At 37.0% G+C, this 21,985-nt stretch overlaps 1 protein-coding gene across 1 annotated transcript; it reads right to left on the minus strand.

Annotated features, from left to right (window-relative positions):
* Positions 1 to 248: 248 nt before the first annotated feature.
* LOC135212998 (nardilysin-like) lies at positions 249 to 20,286 on the minus strand. The gene is made up of 11 exons (XM_064246775.1): positions 20,161 to 20,286; positions 14,019 to 14,271; positions 13,140 to 13,290; positions 12,711 to 12,844; positions 10,123 to 10,267; positions 9,216 to 9,308; positions 8,793 to 8,936; positions 8,521 to 8,657; positions 7,725 to 7,932; positions 7,247 to 7,406; positions 249 to 956 (listed from the first exon to the last, which is right to left on the minus strand). The coding sequence occupies exons 1-11, from the start codon at positions 20,240 to 20,242 to the stop codon at positions 826 to 828; spliced, it is 1,638 nt and encodes a 545-aa protein (XP_064102845.1). The 5' UTR covers positions 20,243 to 20,286; the 3' UTR covers positions 249 to 825.
* Positions 20,287 to 21,985: the final 1,699 nt, after the last annotated feature.

The raw sequence follows: 21,985 nt of genomic DNA on the forward strand, positions 1-21,985 counted from the left end.
TGTTTCTAATGGGGTCGTCCTGTTGCTGAATAACCACTGGTTCCATGCAACGTAAAACACCATACAAACAAACAAACATAACCCTTCATTTTTTTTTACGACAATAACCCATTCTAAAGGCCTGGTTTAATTTATTCATGTTGAATGACAATATATTGCACCTTCCATTGCTTTTAGCTTACAGGAAAGGATTTGCTAGAAAAACAAACTATTAGAATAACAAACTATTAGAATTAATTAAACTACACTGATGTAGCCAGATTATTTAATGAAACATTTAGATCATTCAAATTTTCAGTCAGCCACAAAGACCTGCTTTACTAATACATGTTTAATGACACCATATTGCACCTTCCATTGCTTTTAGCAATAACATTCCCAAAATTATCTTTACGAAAGACAAAAATGTAGTTATCTATTTTAATAAAAGCAATAACAAAGTAACAAGTACAAATATAAAATTATTCATTGAATTAAATCACAAAGATATTCTTTCTGGATAAGTCTATTGCTTGTTATTGAAATAATGTAAACAGAAATTCATATTTCACAATTTGTACTACAATTAAATTTTGCAAACCTGTATACCTATTATGCTAAAATCAGTGATGTATCACAATAAAATAAACAAGGGAGTAGGGTTTAGCAACTTTCCCTTTTATTATGTAAACACATATCACAGATGTATATTCTAAGAATATTTTCTTAAATTAAACCAATGTTTGATCAACTAGCTGAATGACATGAGATTTGTGATTACCGAGTGATTTGAAAGTAGTGTCAAATTCAACAAAAACAAAATGCACCTTGTGATTAAAATTTATGCTACAATATTTTTGTAACTGGATATAATTTCAGCTGCACTTTAAAATCATTAATGTCCTTAACAAACTGTTCATCTGTAAAATCTTTGTCTCCTTCTACAGGTCCAACCAGCTTCATATTAGTACTGTAATCTGAAAAAAATAAAAAAACCAAATTAGTTTGAACATTTCAACATAAGACTATAACTTATAAATATGTAATTGAAAAGTTTACGAAGAAAAATTTTTACATTTGCAGGATCAAGCAACAAAGCATGTAGTAGTAAATTCTTGCTTCCAGAGAATGGATAGCTTTGCCATTTTATGAAACTTGTCCAAAGATACAAGAAAAATTGCCTGAAATAATGGATAAATACATGTTTTGGGCTAGCTATCATAATTTTGAAATTAACTATCCTTTCAAATCAAGTAAATTTAATCACAGATTTCCTCTTTAAAATGTTAAATAGTAGTACCTGAACCGCAAATGAGTTCTGAACCTGTTATGCTTAGTTCCTGCTCTTGGATTAGCAACTGTCAAGCTTCTCAGTATCTTCATAGAAAAAACTAAAAATCTGAACATGGCTACCCGATTTCTGTCTGTCCATGAACTACTGATGTATTGTGTGTAAGACGAGCTATATCAACACTTGGTAAACAAATAATCAAGCATTTTTTGAAGCCCTAATGCTTCATTATCTATTTATGCTATTGCAGTATTAGCTTTCATAATGGAATCAGACAAGCTGGAGGTGCAGCAGTCACATCATACAAAACAACTCCCACCCCCTTCCTCCCCTTAGTTTTCATGTATCCTAGAAGTGGCTGCTTGAATCAACACCAAGGGTGACTGCAGTTAAGTGTATCAGATTCTCTCTTGTCTAATATTCAACTTTTTTCCAAATTCAGGAATACCAAAAGCTGTGACACCCTTTAATCATGGTACATATTCATTCTCATCATGGCAGGCTCTTGACTTCAAGAGGACTTGTGTAGTTGGCTTCATCAAGCAACAGTCTGTCAATATCTATGCAATATATAGTGGCCAGTACTCATTGAGTTCATTTCCTGGCAAGGAGGGTGCTATGGTTCATGATTAAACAGAAAACAATCCAAGCAGGGTTGTTCTTCACTCCAACAAAGCATCTGCTATAAGCACACAACTTAGCTGTATAGTGGTGAAAGGCAGATTTCTCAGATTTGGTATTGTAAATAGCCGAGTGGCAGATTTCCCAAACTTAGTACTGTAGTGCTGAATGGTAGGTTTTCCAGACTTTGTTAGTGAAAAACTACATAATTTTAAGACTTGCTATTCTTCCCTTCCTTCTTGTAAATGTCCTGTTTATAATGCTCTATTGTCATTCTGAACAAGAGTTTTCTTATTCGAGCTGTTGTACCTGGTAAAGGCTGAGGGCAACTCCTCTTAACTGATGGAACACACTTGTTCAGGTCCAGCAAGTACCTCATGTGAATGCTCCGAGTAGTGAGAAGAAAAAGGAAGGGCACATCTTCCTGAATCGACCCTAATATAAAACAAATCTGCCTTTGTATGCTTGGTATGCTGAGAATGCTGGGTGCCTAGCACAGGACCTGGTATGTACTGTACATTACTTGCTAAGCAGCCAACATAGGACCCAAAGAGAATGTACCCAGGGACTTTTGAGAAACAACCTTTGGGTAGAATGTGGTGCAGGTCATGTGACTTATCAAAGGCTAGGGAAGGTCCAACGTCCTTCAATTTGTAGATTCTAGAGAATTACGTATATAATATCATCATCTAACATTTCCAAGATGCCCTTTGTCAGCTGCCCAATCCCCTGGCTGCGAGTACACGACAGCATACCTGGATGCCGCCATTGTGGTTGCCTTGATCACCGACCAAACTGCTATTCACATAGCAATGGTTGAAAAGGTCAAGCTTCCAGCAATATAGTCAGCTAGCTCCAGTGAAGATTGGATCTACTTTCAGTCACAGTGGATGGAATATGTTGATGGACATGACAAGGTGGTTCAGCTACTTGAGTGCTGTGATGAAGTTTTGCAAAGATCTTACATGGTCAGTTGGGAACTACCTTACTGTAACAGATCATGGCTGAAATTTAAAAGCTTGCCGTGTGGAAAATACTATGGTTGCAAGTCACCCTCCACAGTATGTGCTAAGACCAAGGAGCTTATTAGAAGCATTGGTGCACATCTAGGCCAGGCTGGGGTATGCAAGTTTATGATTCATTGCCCTAGCTGTAATGAGGTGGTCAACTACACAGACACATTTCATTGAAATGCTCTTACTTTGGGCATTGCAGACCCTGAGATGCAACTTGATCTTCTTGGTGACAAGAACCAAGCCATGACATTAAAGGATGTTTTTCAGTTCACCAAGGTCAGATTGGTAAACACACTGCATTATGTCTGGTGGACTCCCATGCCATTGAAGCAGCTAGTTCTTAGTAAAAAGTCCAAACAGCCTGCCACCACAGACACTGTGCGACTGGATCTATGCTCACACTGTGGCAAGCATGGCCATGGCAAAAGTACACCCAGCTGCATCTACACAACAGTCTCTCTTGCTTATCGCCATACCTGTGATTTACGTCGAATAAGAATAAGAAATAGTAATTTATGTCGAATAAGAAATGACTGTGAAAGTGCTGTATTTGATGCCATCAGTGCTGCAAACTCTTTATTTAGTGGACAATAGGTGCACACACACTGATGAGAGTGACTTTCTATTTTAGTCTTGTCTGTAGTATACAACTTACCCAGCAGAAATCATCAAATGGAGCTTCCAATACAACACACTCAGAACATTGCTGTGCAGTTTCGAAGGCACTTGAGTTGAACTTCAGTAATACTAGACCACCACATTTATAATAAACTCACTGACACTTGGTCACGCCAAAGGTCTAGATCTCAACCATATGCGCAACTACTACATGTAGCTGAACATCCGTGTGATTATGAGTGTCTCAGCTTTGTACTACTACTAATCGTTGTCTACGCCATGGTCAACATAGGCTGTCAAGAGTTGCTTAGCTGACATCGAGGTGATTCGTCGTCTTGGTCTTCGTGAACCTGATCTACTACCTGTGCCAATGAAAATGCACAATGCTAACAACCAAGGAATCAAGATCCTTAGAACTACCATGCTTAGCCTGTCTGGAAAAAGCAAACATGTAACTGTTGAAACAAGAAAAATGACATATGACTGACTCTTCGGACAAACTTTTCGTGTTGTGGAGCATGTGTTTTTGATCTTGGAATCATCCCAGAAAGCTTTCCAACCGTAGGATTGATTAACAGCCACCATGACAACAGACGGGCTTTGCTCCCTAAGACAGTGCCAACCTAGTATAAATGAATTGGTTGCCCAGAACGACGTCCTCCTCCACCACTGCCAGTGAATCGGCTTCCATTTCCTGCAACAAAAAATACAAAAAAACTGCTATTGGACTACTTACCTATCGAGCACTTTCAACACATGAACATCAGCCTTTGCCCATGATGGATGGTCACCCACTTAAGTTGATGATCAACCCCAATGCTCTGCTGGAAAATGGGATGGAAAGTGATATTAGTCAGCAGAAAGTTCACTCATGCCACGGAAACCAGATACGCACCCATTGAGGAGGAAGCCCTAGATGTTGCAGATGCACTGGACAAAAATTGTTATTTTGTCTTTGGGTGCATGGTGAAGGTCCTCCCATAAATAATTTTTAGAAAAATCTGCATATCCTAAAAATGCAAATACAGGGTCCACTGTACGCTGAGCACATTTCCTGAAGACCACCAATGACATATTAAAGGATATAGCCAGACACCAGCTGGTTCCAAGAGAAGGCTCAATAGCTTCCATCACTCCAATAACGCAAGCATAAGACTTGATGGTACCCGAGATCCCTCAGCTCCTTCAGGAATTCCCTGAAATATTTCAAGACCCCCTCCAGCAGGACCTTATCAGCTCCACGCATGCTTTGAACTTTGAATCCAGACAAACTGGCATACTCTAAATAATTATTCCTCAAAATGGAACAAGCAGGAATTGGCCAGAAAGCCTCCAGCCTATGGGCATCCCCCCTCCACATGGTACCTCAAGCAGACAGTACATGGTGGCCCTGCAGTGACTACAGACAGCTCAACATCAAAACTGTACCAGACAGGTACCCCCTTGCCAACTTAATGAACCAGTTGGAAGGAGCCATAGTATTCACAAAAATTAACCTCCTGAATGGGTACTACCAAGTCCCGGTAGCATGAGAAGACTTAGAAAAAGCAACCATCATCACTCCCTTCGGGACACTTTCAACTACAGCTGCTTCGGCCTCCAAAACACAGGAGTGACTCATGGACAAAATCCTTAGAGAATTACCCTGCTGCTTGGAACGAATTAGGCAATTTACATGTAAAACGTAGTTCTAGATACAAAAGGTTACAAAGGCCGCTCTGGAACGGATTAATTTTGTAACCTGAGGCACTACTGTACCTTTATAAAGCTGTGGAAAATCACTTCCCAAGCATGAAGCCAAAACTTCAGCTGGAAGACCTGGCTCAAGGCAGAGAATGTAACACAGCAAGTGTATAAATTGTGAAAGGACCCAAGTTGACACCAAGGTGATCACCCACATGAACACCTGGGAGCAGCTGTCAATCTGAAGCAAAGGACTTTGAACTGGTTAACGGCCTCGCTACAAAGTTTGCCTTCAGGGTACACTTAGTCTGAGAGGAAAGCCAACTTTATTCTTGACATCAACAACCTACAAGAGCCTCAGTGGCATGATCGGTGGCCATGAGTTCAATTCTCGGGCATTCCATTGAGGTGTTAGAGATGATAGAAGTTCACTCTCGACGTGGTTTGGCAGTCACATAAAACCGTTGGTCCATTGCTGAATAACCACTGGTTCCATGCAACGTAAAAACACCATACAAACAAACAAAAACAATCAATCAACAACCTACTGAACTTTGCCCTCCCATCTGACTGAGAAGGAAGTACCTTCTTGGTGCTTTTCCAAGGGGAGGTTGTTTGTCATTTTGCAGACTGCCAAAACAATCTGAGGTGGAGTAGTGTTGGAGTAGTGTAAGGTTGAAGCTGACAATGCGACAAGCCATTTCTTGAAAAATAACATTCCAACTCTGGCTGAAGCGGTAAAGAAGAAGAATCCTTAGGTCTTAATGGATTCCCAAAAGCATGAGTCAAATATCTCCTGAAACTGAGACTGGCAATACCAGTTGCCCAGATGAAAGCTCACAGACTGTACACGAACAATCACAAGATTAGGTAGTGCTGAATTCTGCAAACTTCAGCAGAAGTAAGAAGAGAGGAAGCATTTCAGACAAAGGTTCATGAGCACTCGGAGAACCCAGTGTTAACCCTACCTATGGCAGATTTCCTACCTCTGAGTAAACAAATACTGCTCCCAGCCATGAAAAGAAGGCAGACACTCACTATCAGTCAACAAAACTTGTGAGAGGGATTCCTCCTAGGAAGTAAGAAGAGGCAGAAGAAGGCAAAGAAGAAGAGTTTGGCAATGAGGAGACAGAGGAACACCCAGGCTTGCACTTAACTCTCCTCTATCCCTGAACCTTACTATCCTTGGCTACAACAGATGTCAAGGCAGTTAGCAATAAGAGAAGTATGGCCAGTACTAATAATGCAGGGTTATCCCCCATTAATACGATTACTACAGAAAGACAAGTCCCTTGGAATACCAAGTGGGAATTTCTGCCAATACTCCACTGAACCCACTTACTAAACACAGCAGGATGTGGCTAACCAAGAACATGCCACTGTCTCACCTGAGGAGAGCTTGGCATGAATGCTTGGATCTAGTGAGTGAGTGTCCAGGAAGGAGCTAAAAAAAATTTGGGGGGAATCAAAGGTGGAGTTATCACCTTCATAGAAACTGGTGAATATCTTTTGGCATTCCTTCAGCGCAGCCTTCCTCAGATTCACTGTGAAGGAGACCATCCAGCACACTCCTAGCACCAGTGTAAAACAAATTTTTGTTTCACTAACACAGAGGACTTGGAGTGGTAAGCACCTGCTTACATCTTTCATGACTTTAGTTGATTACTTTTCTCTTTTAAGTCCTTGTTAAACAAGAAATTAAAACAATACAAAAAAAAAAAAAGATAAAGAGGTTCAACCTGCTTGCTGGCAGGTGAACAGGGGTTTCACACTCACCCACCTATAACCAGTTAACTACCCTTTCTAAGTTTCAACAACTGATTCCAGCTTACACGGGGAATACTTCTACATACGAGGCAATGATGTGTATTCCTGTAGAAACAAATTGAAGGCAGTTTAGTTCCAATGTGAACTGCCTGAGAACTTATTCAACATGGAAAATACAAAAGTCCATCAATGAATGCCATCAACTTTACTGACGACAAGTATATTAAAAGAAAAACATCCCTGGAAGTTGGAATGTTTAATCTAAACTTACCAGTGAGACAGTCAAGTGAAGGAGGCACTCCATTTTCAGGATTAGTAGAACCAACAACCTGTACGGATAGTTTCCTGTAGCTTGAATTATCTTTATCTGACAGCACCTTTTGTAGTTGAGCCACTGTTGACTCTCTTGTTATTAGTTTGATTAGTTCAATCTGAAATAGAAGAATGCTTAAAAACTTTAAATATGCATAGACAAAAGTAGTGATACACAGTAATTGACTGACTTCCAGTTTTGTTATACAGGACAAAAAGACATTTAGAGACATTGAAAGTACTTTACATATATTGATAACTTCCATTTCAAAAAATATAAACCATTTCTGTTTGAACTCACATTACTTACAATAACAGTAAATTGTATTTGTGGCGGATCATCGTTAAGCGTGATGCTATCAAGAATTCAGTATAAAAAAAGGATTAAGTTTTGTCTGGCTTTAATGTAGAGAGTAAGTTATAAAAAACAGCTTTACCTGACGTTTGCGTCTATCAAAGACGTACTCTCCATCAACAATTTCATTCCAGTTTCTTGCAACTTCTTCACCTAATGTTATGTCAACAGTCTGTTTCATGCTAATTAAAGTTTCCTTCAGTGTTGACATTTCTTCATCACTCATGTTCTCCACAGTAGTAATAAAGTGTGTCAAGAATGTTTCTATTCTTTCATCAACATGACACACACTGGAAGAAAATATTGTTGAATATCAACATATCTTATTATTTAGAAAGTACATAAAACACAAGCCAAATGACAGGAGCTGAAACACTGCAGTTGGTGAGAACTTACATAGCACAAGTCTTGAAACATTTTCATTCTTACAATCCTATACACTGTTTCCTGCACATACTATTAAACAAAATGTTTTAACCATGGACAATTAAACTATTAAACAAAATATTTTAACCATGGACAATTAAACTATTAACCAAAATGTTTTAACCATGGACAAAAACGTATTCGTAGTGAGGCTCAGTTCATATATAAATTCTATTATATGTATTTATACTTCCATAAGATATTCTGAACTACCTTTACTCGTTTCCTTTTGATTCTTCGAAAAGATCTGACAATTTGCTTCAACAAAACAATATTCTTAGTTACAAAAAATAATTTTTTCTACAGTTCTACTACTCCTTTAGTAGTAATATTATCTCCATATTTTTGTTTGAATGAAGAACAATAAGCAAAATTCAAGATGCACATTTTAGGACTAGTGTTCTTCATTTCCTGAAATAATATAACAGAAGAAGACAAAACAAAGAGCTTGCCTGAATTTGTTGGCTTGAGTATTTACTGTTAATGACAGACCAAGAATACCAAAGGTATTCCGGTTTGTACAGTAAACACTGTACCCCAGCTGTTCTTGAGTTCTCAAAAAATCAAAAGCAGGCTCATCCATTACCATCTGCAATATGGAAAAGGTGTTACTATAAAACCTAGCATAAACTGAAATTTATACTTTTCTACAACATATTGCATATTGTCAGTATCATGCACGTGTATTTTTTATAAGAATTAATTACATGTTAAATCAAATCACCTGAATAAACTCATGAAGCACTTCAGTCTCTCCTGTACCAGGATCACTCTGATAATAATTTATGACAGAACTGTTGGTGTCAGCTGGATTGAATCCATGTGCTCTTGCTACATTACAGCCATTTGGTAACTTAAAAGTGCGAAGCTGAAAATCATACATAACAATTTTCATGAATTCAAACTATAAATACTATATGTATGCATATATATTGTTATATTTACTTGTGGTTTAAACAGTAAAAATTCTCTAGTTATAAACATGCTAAACAGTAGCCATACATTATTTTCTAGTATTTTTTTTATAATAACACAATTTTTTGACAAGTGGGACCTTAACCCAGATTTTATTTTTGTTTATTTCAGATCTTCTAAAGTATTAAAATTTTAATTACTCTTTTCAGAGCTAACAAATATCTTTACTTACCTCAGGAAAAGGTGACTTTATGATCCCAGATCTCTGTTTTCTATCGCTGACCATTTTGTAAAGCTCAGATGCCTGTTTAACATCAGTATTTCCCTGAAATCAAGCAAATTTTGAATACAATGAAGGAATGAAGCATGATCTGAAAGTTTTAATCCAATTATTTTTGAAAAATAGGACTAAACTACACAAAAATCTAACACATGATTAAGGTTTTAAAGAATTTAAAAATTCAAATATTCTGTAGGTATAAACCTTTATGCTACCAGTACTTTACACTTGAAAAAATGTGCTCAAATGAATGCTTCAGTAAATGAAAAACTTCCCAAGTCATTCTCAAGGGAAAGTGTTTCCCATGACTTGAGGAAGCCCTCTAATCCACTACATCATACCGGGTTATACAAATAAAATAAAATAAATTCTCTATCCAAAACTCCACACCAATAATGATAAATATGAAAGCACTTTACCCATATCACCATTCATACTTTGAGCTCTTGAAGAGTACACTTAAAGGATTACTTTTTCAATGATGAGAGAAAGCTCAAGCGTAAAGCTTGTGAAAAATCTGGACAATCGAGAGCAAAGAAAAGTAAATGGGTCAAATTAAGGGCAGAAAGCAAGGCAGCTGTTGACTGCAAGGAAGGTGGAAATAATCTTGTGTTCCCAATAGTTGGTTGCAAACTATAATGTGTAGTGTCTTTATTCTGCAATGACATGATTGTAATAAAACATGTTAGCTTCCATCTTTATAGATTTACGTTTGAAGCATTTTTCTAGGCCATGCATGGATAAACAAACAACTAAAATCACATAAAAGCTTGTACTATGCAATCTAATCAGCAACTTTTAAATAACAGGAACACAATGGTAATTGAAATCACTTTGTATAAAGAAAGTAACCACTAACCTGAACCAGGACTCTATAGTGGCATGTTGGAAACATCTTAGAGGCAATTTCTTCTATCAGTTCTTTACTAGTCACTGTTCTAACCTCTTTCAATTTCTCTTGAGCTGTCCAGTGAACATCTTGCAGTATTGAAAGGCGCATATCTCTGGAAAAAAAAAATTTACTTGAAATACATCTAACTTCATATCAAGCAGTGAATGACCTCATGGGTCCTGGCGCTTGGCCTTTGGCCTAAACTCTATATTCCACTCCAATTTCATATCAAGATGTGTTGTCTAGAAAATATTATAAATTAACTCGCCAAAGGAGCTAATTCATTGCTTGGGTCTTTACTGATTTAAATACTGGAATGATTAAGGCACTGCACTGGTTTTAGGAACATAGTTCAACCATTTCAAAATGTTCAACTCTAGTAGATTTTGATAACTCTTAATGTTGACTTATGGCATAGGTGTAAAGTGAGTTCATAATGTTTGTTGCATAAAATGTACTAAAACAAAAAATATCCTCAGCACTCCATTTTTACCTGACCTAGCTGTTTTTCTCACAACACTGCAGGCTGCTGCTGCAAATAGTGTGTTGTTTTCTAAGTTCAGGTTTAATACTACTCGGTTCCAAATGTTTAAGCAAGAAGCAAATTCATTCCTGCTTTCTGCTGTCTCCTGAATTCAGGTGTATTAGTTTTACTTTCAATTTCCTCATATTATATATCATTTTACCCTATAACTTGTCTCTCTGCAGGCTGGTTTCCCTTTGGAGCTCTCTTGGGTATCACAGTCTGTTGACTCGGTCCACAACGGTTTTCAGATGAAGATTTTAAAAAGGAAAGAATGAAAAAAATAAAGAAAAAATAAACATCTTTCTAGGACTGATTCTCTGCATAATGATAGGGTATATGTACATTCTTTTATAGTAAACTTTTCAAAATAATAGTTGCTCATTTCTCATAGATCATTCATCTGAAAATCCTTGTATTTATGGAATTTTTACAAAAATTTTGAAAATGAATAACTATAAACACTTGGAATTTAAATAATAACAGACATTTCTAAGAAAGCTGAAGATGTACCAATGAAAATCACGCAAGTGGCTACACTGACAATAATAATAAATTTTCTGTATCCATCACAGGAAGTTGAAAGTGAATACTTTTTCCAATCCTGCATGGTGTCTCTTTTCTGAGACAATTATAAAAATTTGTTAATTTTAATGCATTATACATGTGCTTTCTAATATTTTTTTATACTTTATTTTGTAACATTATACGTAATTACACCTCACAAGAACTAAATCAGCAACAATCCCCAAGAGTATCTATTGACAAATATTAATATTAGGCGATGTAGTACCTTCTCCCATGAAATCTAATGGGAGACTATTCTCCCTCATCAACTGAGGTGAAGTGTAAGTTTCCATAAAGTTTATTTGTGGCCCATTCAAGTGATCTGTGTCCTCCCAGAAAAATCGTTCAAATATTGTGGCACAAACTAAGGATTATCATATGCTACATGCTGGAAGTTTTATGCAATTATTGGATATCATAAGATACTGCTGTTCCTAGGGGGTTAAGAAACTGATTTCCTATTCTGCAGCAAAATGTTTCAGTTACAATTCTTTTAATCACAGATATTAGAATTTCGGAGCTCACTTAATATATGTGATGAATAGTAACTGAAGTATAGAGGGTTTTAAACAAAGTTTATCATTCTTAACTATCTAATCTCCTCCTCTAAACTTACCACAGATTCTTTAACATAACCTATGTAGTTATGAGATAATACTTGAGGCTTGTTTCCTCTGCTGCTCCAAGACTATGTAAGTAATGTCAACCCTGCCATACCAGGCAGTCAAAAGGCGTAACAAATACAGGAATATTAACATTATCAATATTATCCATTCTAGGTGAACTCACCTCACTAGCAGTCTTGGCCTCGGCTCTAGCGGCTGCTTTCCTACTTCAGTCACACTTCAGTTTCATTGAATAAGAATCTAACACCTGCCATTTCCCCTTATCACAATCTCTACACCCATCACAAGCCAAGAGTTAAAGAACAAACTTGTCCTCTGCACATACTACACATAATATGAGCATTCTATTTAGCAGAAGTTAGTCTCGTTTTGCAGCCTTTGTTGCAAAACCTAACACTAGATGAACATGAGCCCGACATAATTCAATCAAAAGTCAAAATCAGTGATAATAGTCTCCTAAGCTAATATAATTAGCACTACCAAGCAAAGGAATATCCAAAATTTGTCCAATTTTTAGCTGCTGTAGTGTTAAAAACTTATGAGCTATGTAATTACTTGGTCAGTTACTTATATAAAATTCCACATTCTTATTAGAGTTAGTACATATTAGTATAAAATATCTGGCAGTGACAGTGTCTAAGGCGTCATTAACCAGTCTAGGGTAGATTGTGGCACCCTTAGACTTTTGAATTTCAGTTATCGGCAATTTTCAGTTACCATCAAGCCAACAGGAACAGAACCCCTGACGATAACTGGGGACTACCTGTAATGGGTAAATTACTAATAAGAATATGTTTGAAAAGAAATTATAACTTGTAATAACAATCACTCCAACTTACTTGCGCAAGTTTCCTGGTTTAAGAATAAAATTATGGTAGGATTTCATTTGCTGCTGCCTTATTTCCTGAAAGGTTTTTTCATCCAGATAATCCTCAAATTTCTCCAAGTGATCAAGCACAAGATCAACCAGTTGCTGGAAATAAATGTTTACTTTATCAATAAAATAAAAGGAATTTTTTTTTCTACCCTGAATGAAATACCGTCTCATCTACACCAAACTAATTCCATGAAGTGGCCTACTTCTTATGTATTTACCTTTATGCAAATTAGATTAGCAACTACAATTTATAGTGTTCCATATAGACAATGACCATGATGACATACACACACATTTTAAAATTAAACTAAAGAAAAACCATAAAAACTTTCAAATAAATGTATCTGAAGTTCAACTACTAAAAAAACTGTCAATAACCCATTAAACTTACATGTAATTTCTGGTTAAAACCATTGGTTTTAATGACAATGCCTCTCTCTGTAGCTGACACTGAATAGCTGTATTGTGCCATACTTGCTGGATAGGCATCCTCCATGATATGTTGGCGAAACAGATTCAAATAAAGGTCTACCATAGCTGCACTGCAAATGAAAGCACACACCACTTTACACACAAAAGGAAACCTGAATGCTAATGTGATATCAGAAATTATTATACATCACATTCAATGTAAAAGTAATTAATGTCTCATTGTTTTGATTAAAAGGTATGACTTGATAGAGACTTCTCAAGTGGAATATTTAAAAAAATATATTTATATTCAATTTAATATAAAAAACATATTTGACATCACACCTTTTCTTTCAAGTACTAAGAATTCACACATTTTCTTTTCATTACTAAGAATTCTTCTCAAAGGAGACATGGCATAATTTTTGCTGTCTTGAAGTTGTAAACAAACGTGGCACCACCCGTTCGGCCACACAACGAACTAATGGCGGCTGAATCAAGCAACCAGGGGAGTTCCCAGACCATAGAATGCTGACTTCAAGAGGTTCAACTGTATGGCTTTTCTTTACAAAGTATATTAAAGCCTTATTTATTGTTAGCCATATTTTTCAAGGTTTTCAAACCTAGGCTAGGCTAGATTACTGTCACTGAATAGCCTTTTTCTTGGCCACCATTGGCAATGTTTTTATTTTCAATTTAAGGTCTTTGTCTCTCTTTCTTCATTTTGTTGTCATAACTCCGAGTTGTCATAAAACATGTACGTCATTAAATGAGGAGTATCTGTACACAATTTCATCCTGTCAGTAACAATACTTAAAAAAAAGAAGCTAATACAATGTACAAAATGCAAGGAACTTACTTTCTTGGTGACTGGAGAAGGAGATCTGTTAGGATATAAATATTACAATATGTCCTTGGCAACTTGAATTTCACATCCTGTTTGAACCAAAGCTCACCATAATCATCAAAGCAAATTTTCTCTGGATAATCAGGTACAGCTTCTCCCGGTAACAAATCAAAGTTGTCTGGGATGAAGTGATTTGGAGCTGGTATATGCAGGTCTGGGTTACTTGACAAATTGTTCCAGCTTTCTTCCCATTCTTGTGGAATATCTTGAAAGGAAAAAAAAAGACTATTAATATTCAAAATGGCATTCAATTAAAAAAATATTTTTATAATAAAATATATACTTACCAAGTAATTACATAGCTATAGTTACACTATCCGTCGGCAGCTAGAATTCTGGAAATTCGAAGTAGCACTAATATTTTGTTTTGGTTAGGCAAGTACCCTAGCCCACTTTCGGAGTAAAGAGGAACCAACTAAGGAAGGAGTTCAGTTGTTTATGCCCTTTTCTTCCATGTGAGGGGAGGAGGGAGGGCTCTGACTATGTGATTACTTGATAAGTTTATACAGCCGAACCCCCTATTCGTGGACTTGCCTATTCACCGATTTTCTATGGACCATACATGCCCATCATTTGCGGAAAAATTGCCTATTCGCTGTATTTTTCACTGAGAAATATTCACAAAGTACTGTATTTTCATATAATTTTCATGACTATATGCATTTTTTGTGATAAAACTTTTAAAATAGTACTCAGGTATAAGCATTTTTAGAGGGGGTTTTAAGTATTCACATAAAAAATATTTTCATATAAGCAACTTACCAAGTAATTACACAGCTAAATCCCACACTGTAGGTGGTGAGATACATGGATATACTAAACTCCAATTCCTAGTACTGACTGAAATGAAAAATAAAGAAAATGCTAGCATTTTGTAAAATGCTTGTTGGTTCCTTACCTGTTAAGAGAGCTGCTACCAATCACTGCCTCTGGATGGCACTCATCTCAACTCATAGAGACGTGGCAGTATACCCAGGTATCGTCTTCTACTACAGTGGGGTCTCTTGCAGCTAAAGAAATGTCCATGGCTAGCAAGGTCTAAAAACACTGCCCCTGCCCAGGGCTCAGTACCATAACACATTGAAATTCTTGAGTAATCATAGTCATCAAACCAAATTAAAAACCAATACCCAACAATTAAAAAGAACTGGAGGGTACTCCAAGTACCTAGTATACCCCCAGGCTTCCCTTGTGACTCAATAACCTTAAGGCAAAGAGAACAAAGGGTTGGAAAAAAAAAAACTTCCTATACACCCTCACCAACACCATGGCAGCACCTAAAATTGGACCCAAGGTACTGCAATTCTCGTAAACAGTTTCCATATCGTGCAAGTAATGGGATGCAAATACAGACTTGTACTTCCAATAAGTTGCCTGAACTATTGAGGCCAGAGAGAGGTTATGCTTAAAGGAGAGGTTTCAACTGCTCGGACTCTGTGTGCTTTAACTTTCACCATGGTTGGGTAATTCTCATTGATCTGCAAGTGCCTTTACTATGAGGTTCCTCAGAAAAAATGCCAAAGCATTTTTGGGGAGAGGACATGATGGGTTTTTAACCGAACACCATAGATAATTATTAGAGCCATGACTCTTCTCTGTACGTTGAAGATAATATTTCAAAGCTCTCATAGGACACAAAGTTTTCTTTTCCTCTTCAGGTCATAGCATGTCTGTAAGGCTTTTAATCGTGAAAGAACGAGGCCAAGGCTTTGAAGGAATCTCAGTCTTTGCTGGGAAACCTAGGGTAAATGCACACAGCATTTCCCTGGGAAAATCCAACCTTCTTATCCATTGTGTTTACTTCACTCACTTGAAGTACAGCAATGGATAAGGCCACAAGAAACAATGTTTTTCTTGTGAAATCCCTTAAGGGGGCCGGCCGGCTAATGCCATTCTTTAAGGACAGGACTTTGATATTCATACCACTTAACAAGGTGACTTGGGACATCTCCAAACCGCATATGATTTTCGCCTCTGACCTTCGGTTTTGTGACGCCAGGGCGATTTATCCCGAAAATAACCATTTTTCAAATTCTATCTCCTCCCTTGATATTTAATATTAAGACCTGGGATTACTACCATACATAGACCTGATGTAGACCTCCAATCGCATGAGGAGTTTTTTTTCTAAAAGTCATTTTTTTGCTAGATATGAATTTTTCATTATGGTAAAAGAATAAAACCTCTAAATTAGGAAAACAAAATTTATAAAAAAAAAAGACAAAACAAAAATTGGAAAAAAGGGCTTCATTTGATTGTTCTAAAATGTCTTTCTGAGTTATATACCAAATTCCATTGTTATAGCTTTAAAACTAAGTGAGAAGATAGATTTTGAAGGTCAATATCAGTTTTGAGATACGGGCGTTCAAAGTTTTTCTTCGTATTTTTATAACGACAATGTTAATAAATAATTATTATTATGCTTCTGACATGTCCAATTTAGCAGTTCTCTGGTATTATAGCAATATTTTACTAGAAATAGTGCTAAAGCAGACATATTTCACTGGGCGACACGGCTTCCTCGCCCAGAAATAGATTTTTCCTACGTCAAAATCCCTATTTTGTGTATTAATAAACAAAAAATATTTTATTTATCATAATTTAATCATAAATGATGATCCCTTTGCTCATATATTGTAGCTTGGGGCACTGCGTCAGGCAAGACGGGCCACTCCTTCCTACGCAACTCTCTCTCTCTCCTTCACTAACTCGGCATATTACAGCAAATTTTCTTCTTCTGTATGTTAGCTAGATGTTTTCCTAGTATTTTCCATTTTGGCATGATGAAATTCTTGCCGAAACAAAGATAGCAAACGTAAATGCAAGAGAATGTCAAGAGGTGAAATTCGAAGTTGTACTCTCTTTTTACAAAGACAATGTTAATAAATCATGATTATTATGAATTTCATATTCCTTTTTGGGTATTAATAAACCAAAACTAAGTTATTTATCATAAATTAAGATCCCTTTGCTCAAAGATCGTAGCCTGGGGGACTGTAACGTGTGCTTCAGGCAAGACGGGGGCGTTTACTTACTACGCAACCCTCCCTCTCTCTCTCCACTAACTACGCTAATATTGCATATATTATGATATTCTGTAATCATATTAGAGCAAATTTTCTCCGTCTTTATGTTAGCGAGATGTTTTCCTTGTCTTTTCCTCATTGGCATGATGAAAATCTTGCCAAAACATAGATAAACACATGTAAAAGCAAGCGAATGTCAGAGAAGAAACTCGAACGTGTAGGGTTACTTGAAGTCTGTGCTCGCACTGAATCATGGGATATTCTCATACTCCCCTCCGCGACTCACAGAATCACTACAGATGCCATTTTTCACAATTTCTTTGACAATAATTATCAAAATTTAAGATAACAGAAGAAATATTGCATTTTCTTGTGTGTTATGTTTACTAATTACCCTGTAACTACGAAAGTAAGAGGAATTTTGACGAAATATTTTGTATACGTATTCTCAATTGACATATGAAGCTCCATGAATTTTTTCATGACTTTGCATTTTTTGCCCTATACCCCCATATATAAGGGTTCCGGCCGGCCCCCTTAACAAAGCTGAATGTAAAGGCTTGAAATGGGGTTCTGAAAGCCAATTTAAGCACAACAGTGAACCCCCGTACTCGAGGACTCTGTATTTGTGGACTCGCGTATTCATGGATTTCTCTGGAACATATACACCCATTATTCGCAGAAAATTCACCTATTCGCAGTATTTTTTATGAGAAATATCCACAAATTCCTTTTTTTTTTTTTCATCAATTTCATCATAAAATGCACTTTCTGTGATAAAACTATTAAAAAAACCAGGTATAAAATTTTTAGTGGGTCTTCCTAGAGTTTTCAGAAATAAAACAAGCAGTTTTAAGCATTTTTATAGGGGTATCAACTATTCGTGGGTTCTAGCTATTTGTGGGGGTTCTGGTACCCATCCCCAGCAAATAAGGGGGGAACACTGTACGTCCAAGTTCCAAGACAGGATTTACTCTCTTTCTGCTTAGTCGGATCTGATGAGATTGTTTAAGTCTCTGTTAGAGGAAATATCAATGACTCAACATTTGAACACAGAGCCCAGCATTGGTCTGTAGCCTTTTATAGTCGAAGTAGACAAGCCCCTGGGAAGATCTTATATATGGCAAGAAATCAGTGATTTCAGCTGTAAGTGTCTGAGTAAACGAGATGTTATGTCTCCTGGACCAAGAATGGAAGACTGTCCACTTTGCCTGATACACACTACTTGAAGACTGTCTTCTGCATTGAGTAATAACTTCTGCAGCTGGTCTTGAAAAGCCTTTCGTTCAAAGAAGTCTCCTGACAGTCAGAATGTGGTCAGGGCCAGAGTGGTCAGTCCTTGGTGATATCGTCTGAAGTGGGGCTGCCTGAGAAGACTGATCTTTTGTGGTAGCAGTCTCGGAAAATCCATCAGTAATTCTAAGAGGTCTGTGCAGGCCAAAATGGTGCTACTATAATCATCATGAAGTTTCGACGGGATCTAAATTTGTTTATGACCTCTCTCACCATCTTGAACGGTGGAAAGGCATAAAGGTCCTTGTCCGACCAATCTATCAACATCACATCTGTCGCCCATTTGAGAGGGTTCGAGGCTGCCGAGCAGTAAAGAGGAAGGTGGTGGTTCTTGGCGGTTGCAAAGAGATCCAGATGTTTCTTTCTGTCCCAATTGATCCTGAGGAAAAATTGAAGGTTCCTCATATGTGACCTTCCCAGAGAAACAAACTGGTCCGTGGATGAGAGCGTCCTGAGAAGGTTCATCCAATCTTTTGCTGAGCAAGACTGAAGGGAGAGAAGAGCAAGATTGAAGGGAGAGAAACTTCTCTACTTTCTGAAGGCAAAATGGCGATCCTTTTGGGGAAGGAAAAACCCGAAAAGCTAGAGTTAAACCTCATCCCCAAATATACTATCGCCTGACATGGAACTAGTTGGGATTTTCTCAGATTTATAAGAAGGCCCAGGTCTTGGGCTACAAGAAGGGTTTTCTGTGGGTCCTCCATACATTTTCTTTATGTCTGGGAGCAAATAAGCCAGTCGTCCAGAAGGAAGAAATCCTTATTCTGACTAGGTTTAGCCACTTTGAGATGGGGACTAGAATGCAGGTAAACACCTGGGGCGCCATGGACAGGCTGAAGCAAAGTACTCTGAACTAATAAATCTTGTCCTGGAAGACAAACCTTAGAAATTTTCTCAAATCCTGATGAATTGGAATATAGATGTATGTATCTTCCATATTGACGGAGATCATAAAGTCTCCTTGATGAATGGATGATAATACTGTCTGGTTCATTTCCATTTTGAATTTGGTTTTCAGTACAAACAAATGCAAGGTGCTTACATCCAGAACAGACCTCTAGCCCCAGAAGCCTTGGGGACCACAAACAGTTGGTTGTAAAAACCCTGGGTGTGAGGGTTCTCTATTAATTCTATGTCATTCTTTTCTAAGAAGGATGAAACTTCTTGGGCAAGAGCAAAGAATTTTTTTTTAATTTACTGAGTAAGCCATTAAAGCTACTGGTGAGTTGGTCAAAGGAAGGTTTTCAATGAACAAAAGTGACCCTCTTTTAGAACCTTTACTATCCATGGTTCTGCCCCTCTCGCTTCCCAATTCTGCCAAAAGTGAAGGAGCCTTGCTCCTACTGGAGTAGTGAGGACTCAACTTTAATTTTCTTTCTTTCCATCTTATTTTCCACCCTCTCCTAACAACTATATCTTGGCACAACGGCAAGGTTTTCCTCCTGTTACACCTTTCAAACCTTTTTACTCCCAATTTCCCTTTCAGTGCTGAATGACCTCATAGGTCCCAGCGCTTGGCCTTTGACCTAAATTCTATATTCTTTTCCGTAGTACTACATAAAAATGTGAGATTGGCTCTTAATGGCACCAAACAAATTGAGGGACCTGGAATTTTGCCCAGATCACAAAATGGATTATCTTACAGCTAACAGGTTTGTGCTGAAATAAATGGAACACAAACTTATTGCTCACTATGAATATTTATAGCTGTTTTAATATAGAAAATACATGGAATCCTCAATCACTTTCATATACTAGAGCTCTAATGTTCTTACCTTCAACAGAGTACTTTGTCCCAAACCATTTTTCTTTCAAGTGACACATTTCCTCATTTTCATAAGTCTTGGAACTGAGCATGATGTTACAATTCTTAGGGGTCAACTGATTAAGGCACTTCTTGATTATCTGCAAAAGATGCTCTTTGTGAATTCTATTAAAGTACAACTGTAATCAATCATAAATGCAACCTGGTCAGAAATAATATACTACATATATCTCTACTAACTCCAATTAACTGAATTAATTAACAAAGATGTAACTAAAGCTGATTTTCATGTAATACTTAGAAATGAGAAGTGGCTGATATTTCACACCAATCCTTTGATTACACACTACGAAAACTGGAGTCTGATCAAAAACAAAATAAAAAAATCACTCCAACATTTACGTATCCTTCTGTGAAATGGGAAAGACAAAGTCCTTATAAATACAAAACAAATTGGCTTTTCTGTAAAAGGAGTCAACCTTCTCAAAAGTAAAAGGACTTCCAATGAAACATGAGATTTGTCATTTTGAGTTACACCAAAAGAAGATTTGGTTCACCAGGAGGAAGCACCATACAAAAACAGGAGGAAAATTTATAAATGTTGGAATACGTTTGAATGGAAAACAATTTATTTGTGTTTGGGCCCAGATGGCAGATGGCAGATAGACAGTTTTGTGGGTACTTTTGTCCTAAGTTTAGGCAGATTACCTTTAAGAATGTAGCTCATTTTTATTCATATTCTTCAAAATAAATGAAAATTTATTAACACTCAAGTGCAAAGCAATAAGCTTACAATAATATCAGTGGTCCAAGTTTGTAGATGAGACAGAGTTAAGGTGCAATCTTTACTACAAAATCTTTGGACACAGTAAGAAAACATGGTATAGTACATGTGAACGTAGCAGGATGATAACCAGTAATATGGCCCATAAAGTATGGAAAAAGTGCACAGATGAAAATCTTAACTAGATGGGTATTCAAGCAAATATTTACAAGACAGAACAATGGAAAGTATTAATTTCACATTTAACCCAATAAAATCGTTGAGGATAATGGTTATGAGAAGTTAATGGGCAAGCAATCTAATACCCTTATTGAACCCATTCATAATGCAAGCAAAAGAAAGAAAAAATGAGGCTTAACCCTGGAGCAATGCACACCTTTTAAAAGATGGAAGATAGCAGGAAAATATACAAAGAGCAAACACTGCAGAAGGAAGAGAGAGAGAGAGAGAGAGAGAGAGAGAGAGAGAGAGAGAGAGAGATAGAGAGAGAGAGCGAGAGAGAGAGAGAGAGAGAGAGAGCAGAGAGAGAGAGAGAGAGAGAGAGAGAGAGAGAGAGAGAGAGAGGGAGGCATAGGATTCTATCCAACAAATTTAATTCAAGTGAAAAGAAACACAGAGGAAAACCATCCTAAATATGACTGCAACCACCCAGGAAAAAATAAAACTACTATATGACAATTTTTTAAAATCTATTTGTATTTTCATAACTAACAAACCTGAGGTCTCAACATTAGGCAAGACAATATTATTGGATTTGAATAGGGAATTTATTTCACCTCATGAGTAAAATCTGAGGACTTCATTACCTCTTACATCATTGTGGATGAAATGGAGCCACTTAGCATGGAGTACTGTAAACTTTCCAATACAGAACATATCGGTATGAGGATGAGATCATACCAAAAACTTCTGGCAAGAAGTAAAATAGCTGACAAAATAAAAGACAGTAGAACTTGGTGAAGAAATTGCAAAAAAATTAAACAACAGATGCTAGAAGGGGATTCTTATAACCAATGATGTATGTACAGACAGATGATTCATATTCTGGAAG

This window comes from Macrobrachium nipponense, chromosome 42 (genome assembly GCF_015104395.2).
Source record: "Macrobrachium nipponense isolate FS-2020 chromosome 42, ASM1510439v2, whole genome shotgun sequence".
Lineage (NCBI taxonomy): Eukaryota > Metazoa > Arthropoda > Malacostraca > Decapoda > Palaemonidae > Macrobrachium > Macrobrachium nipponense.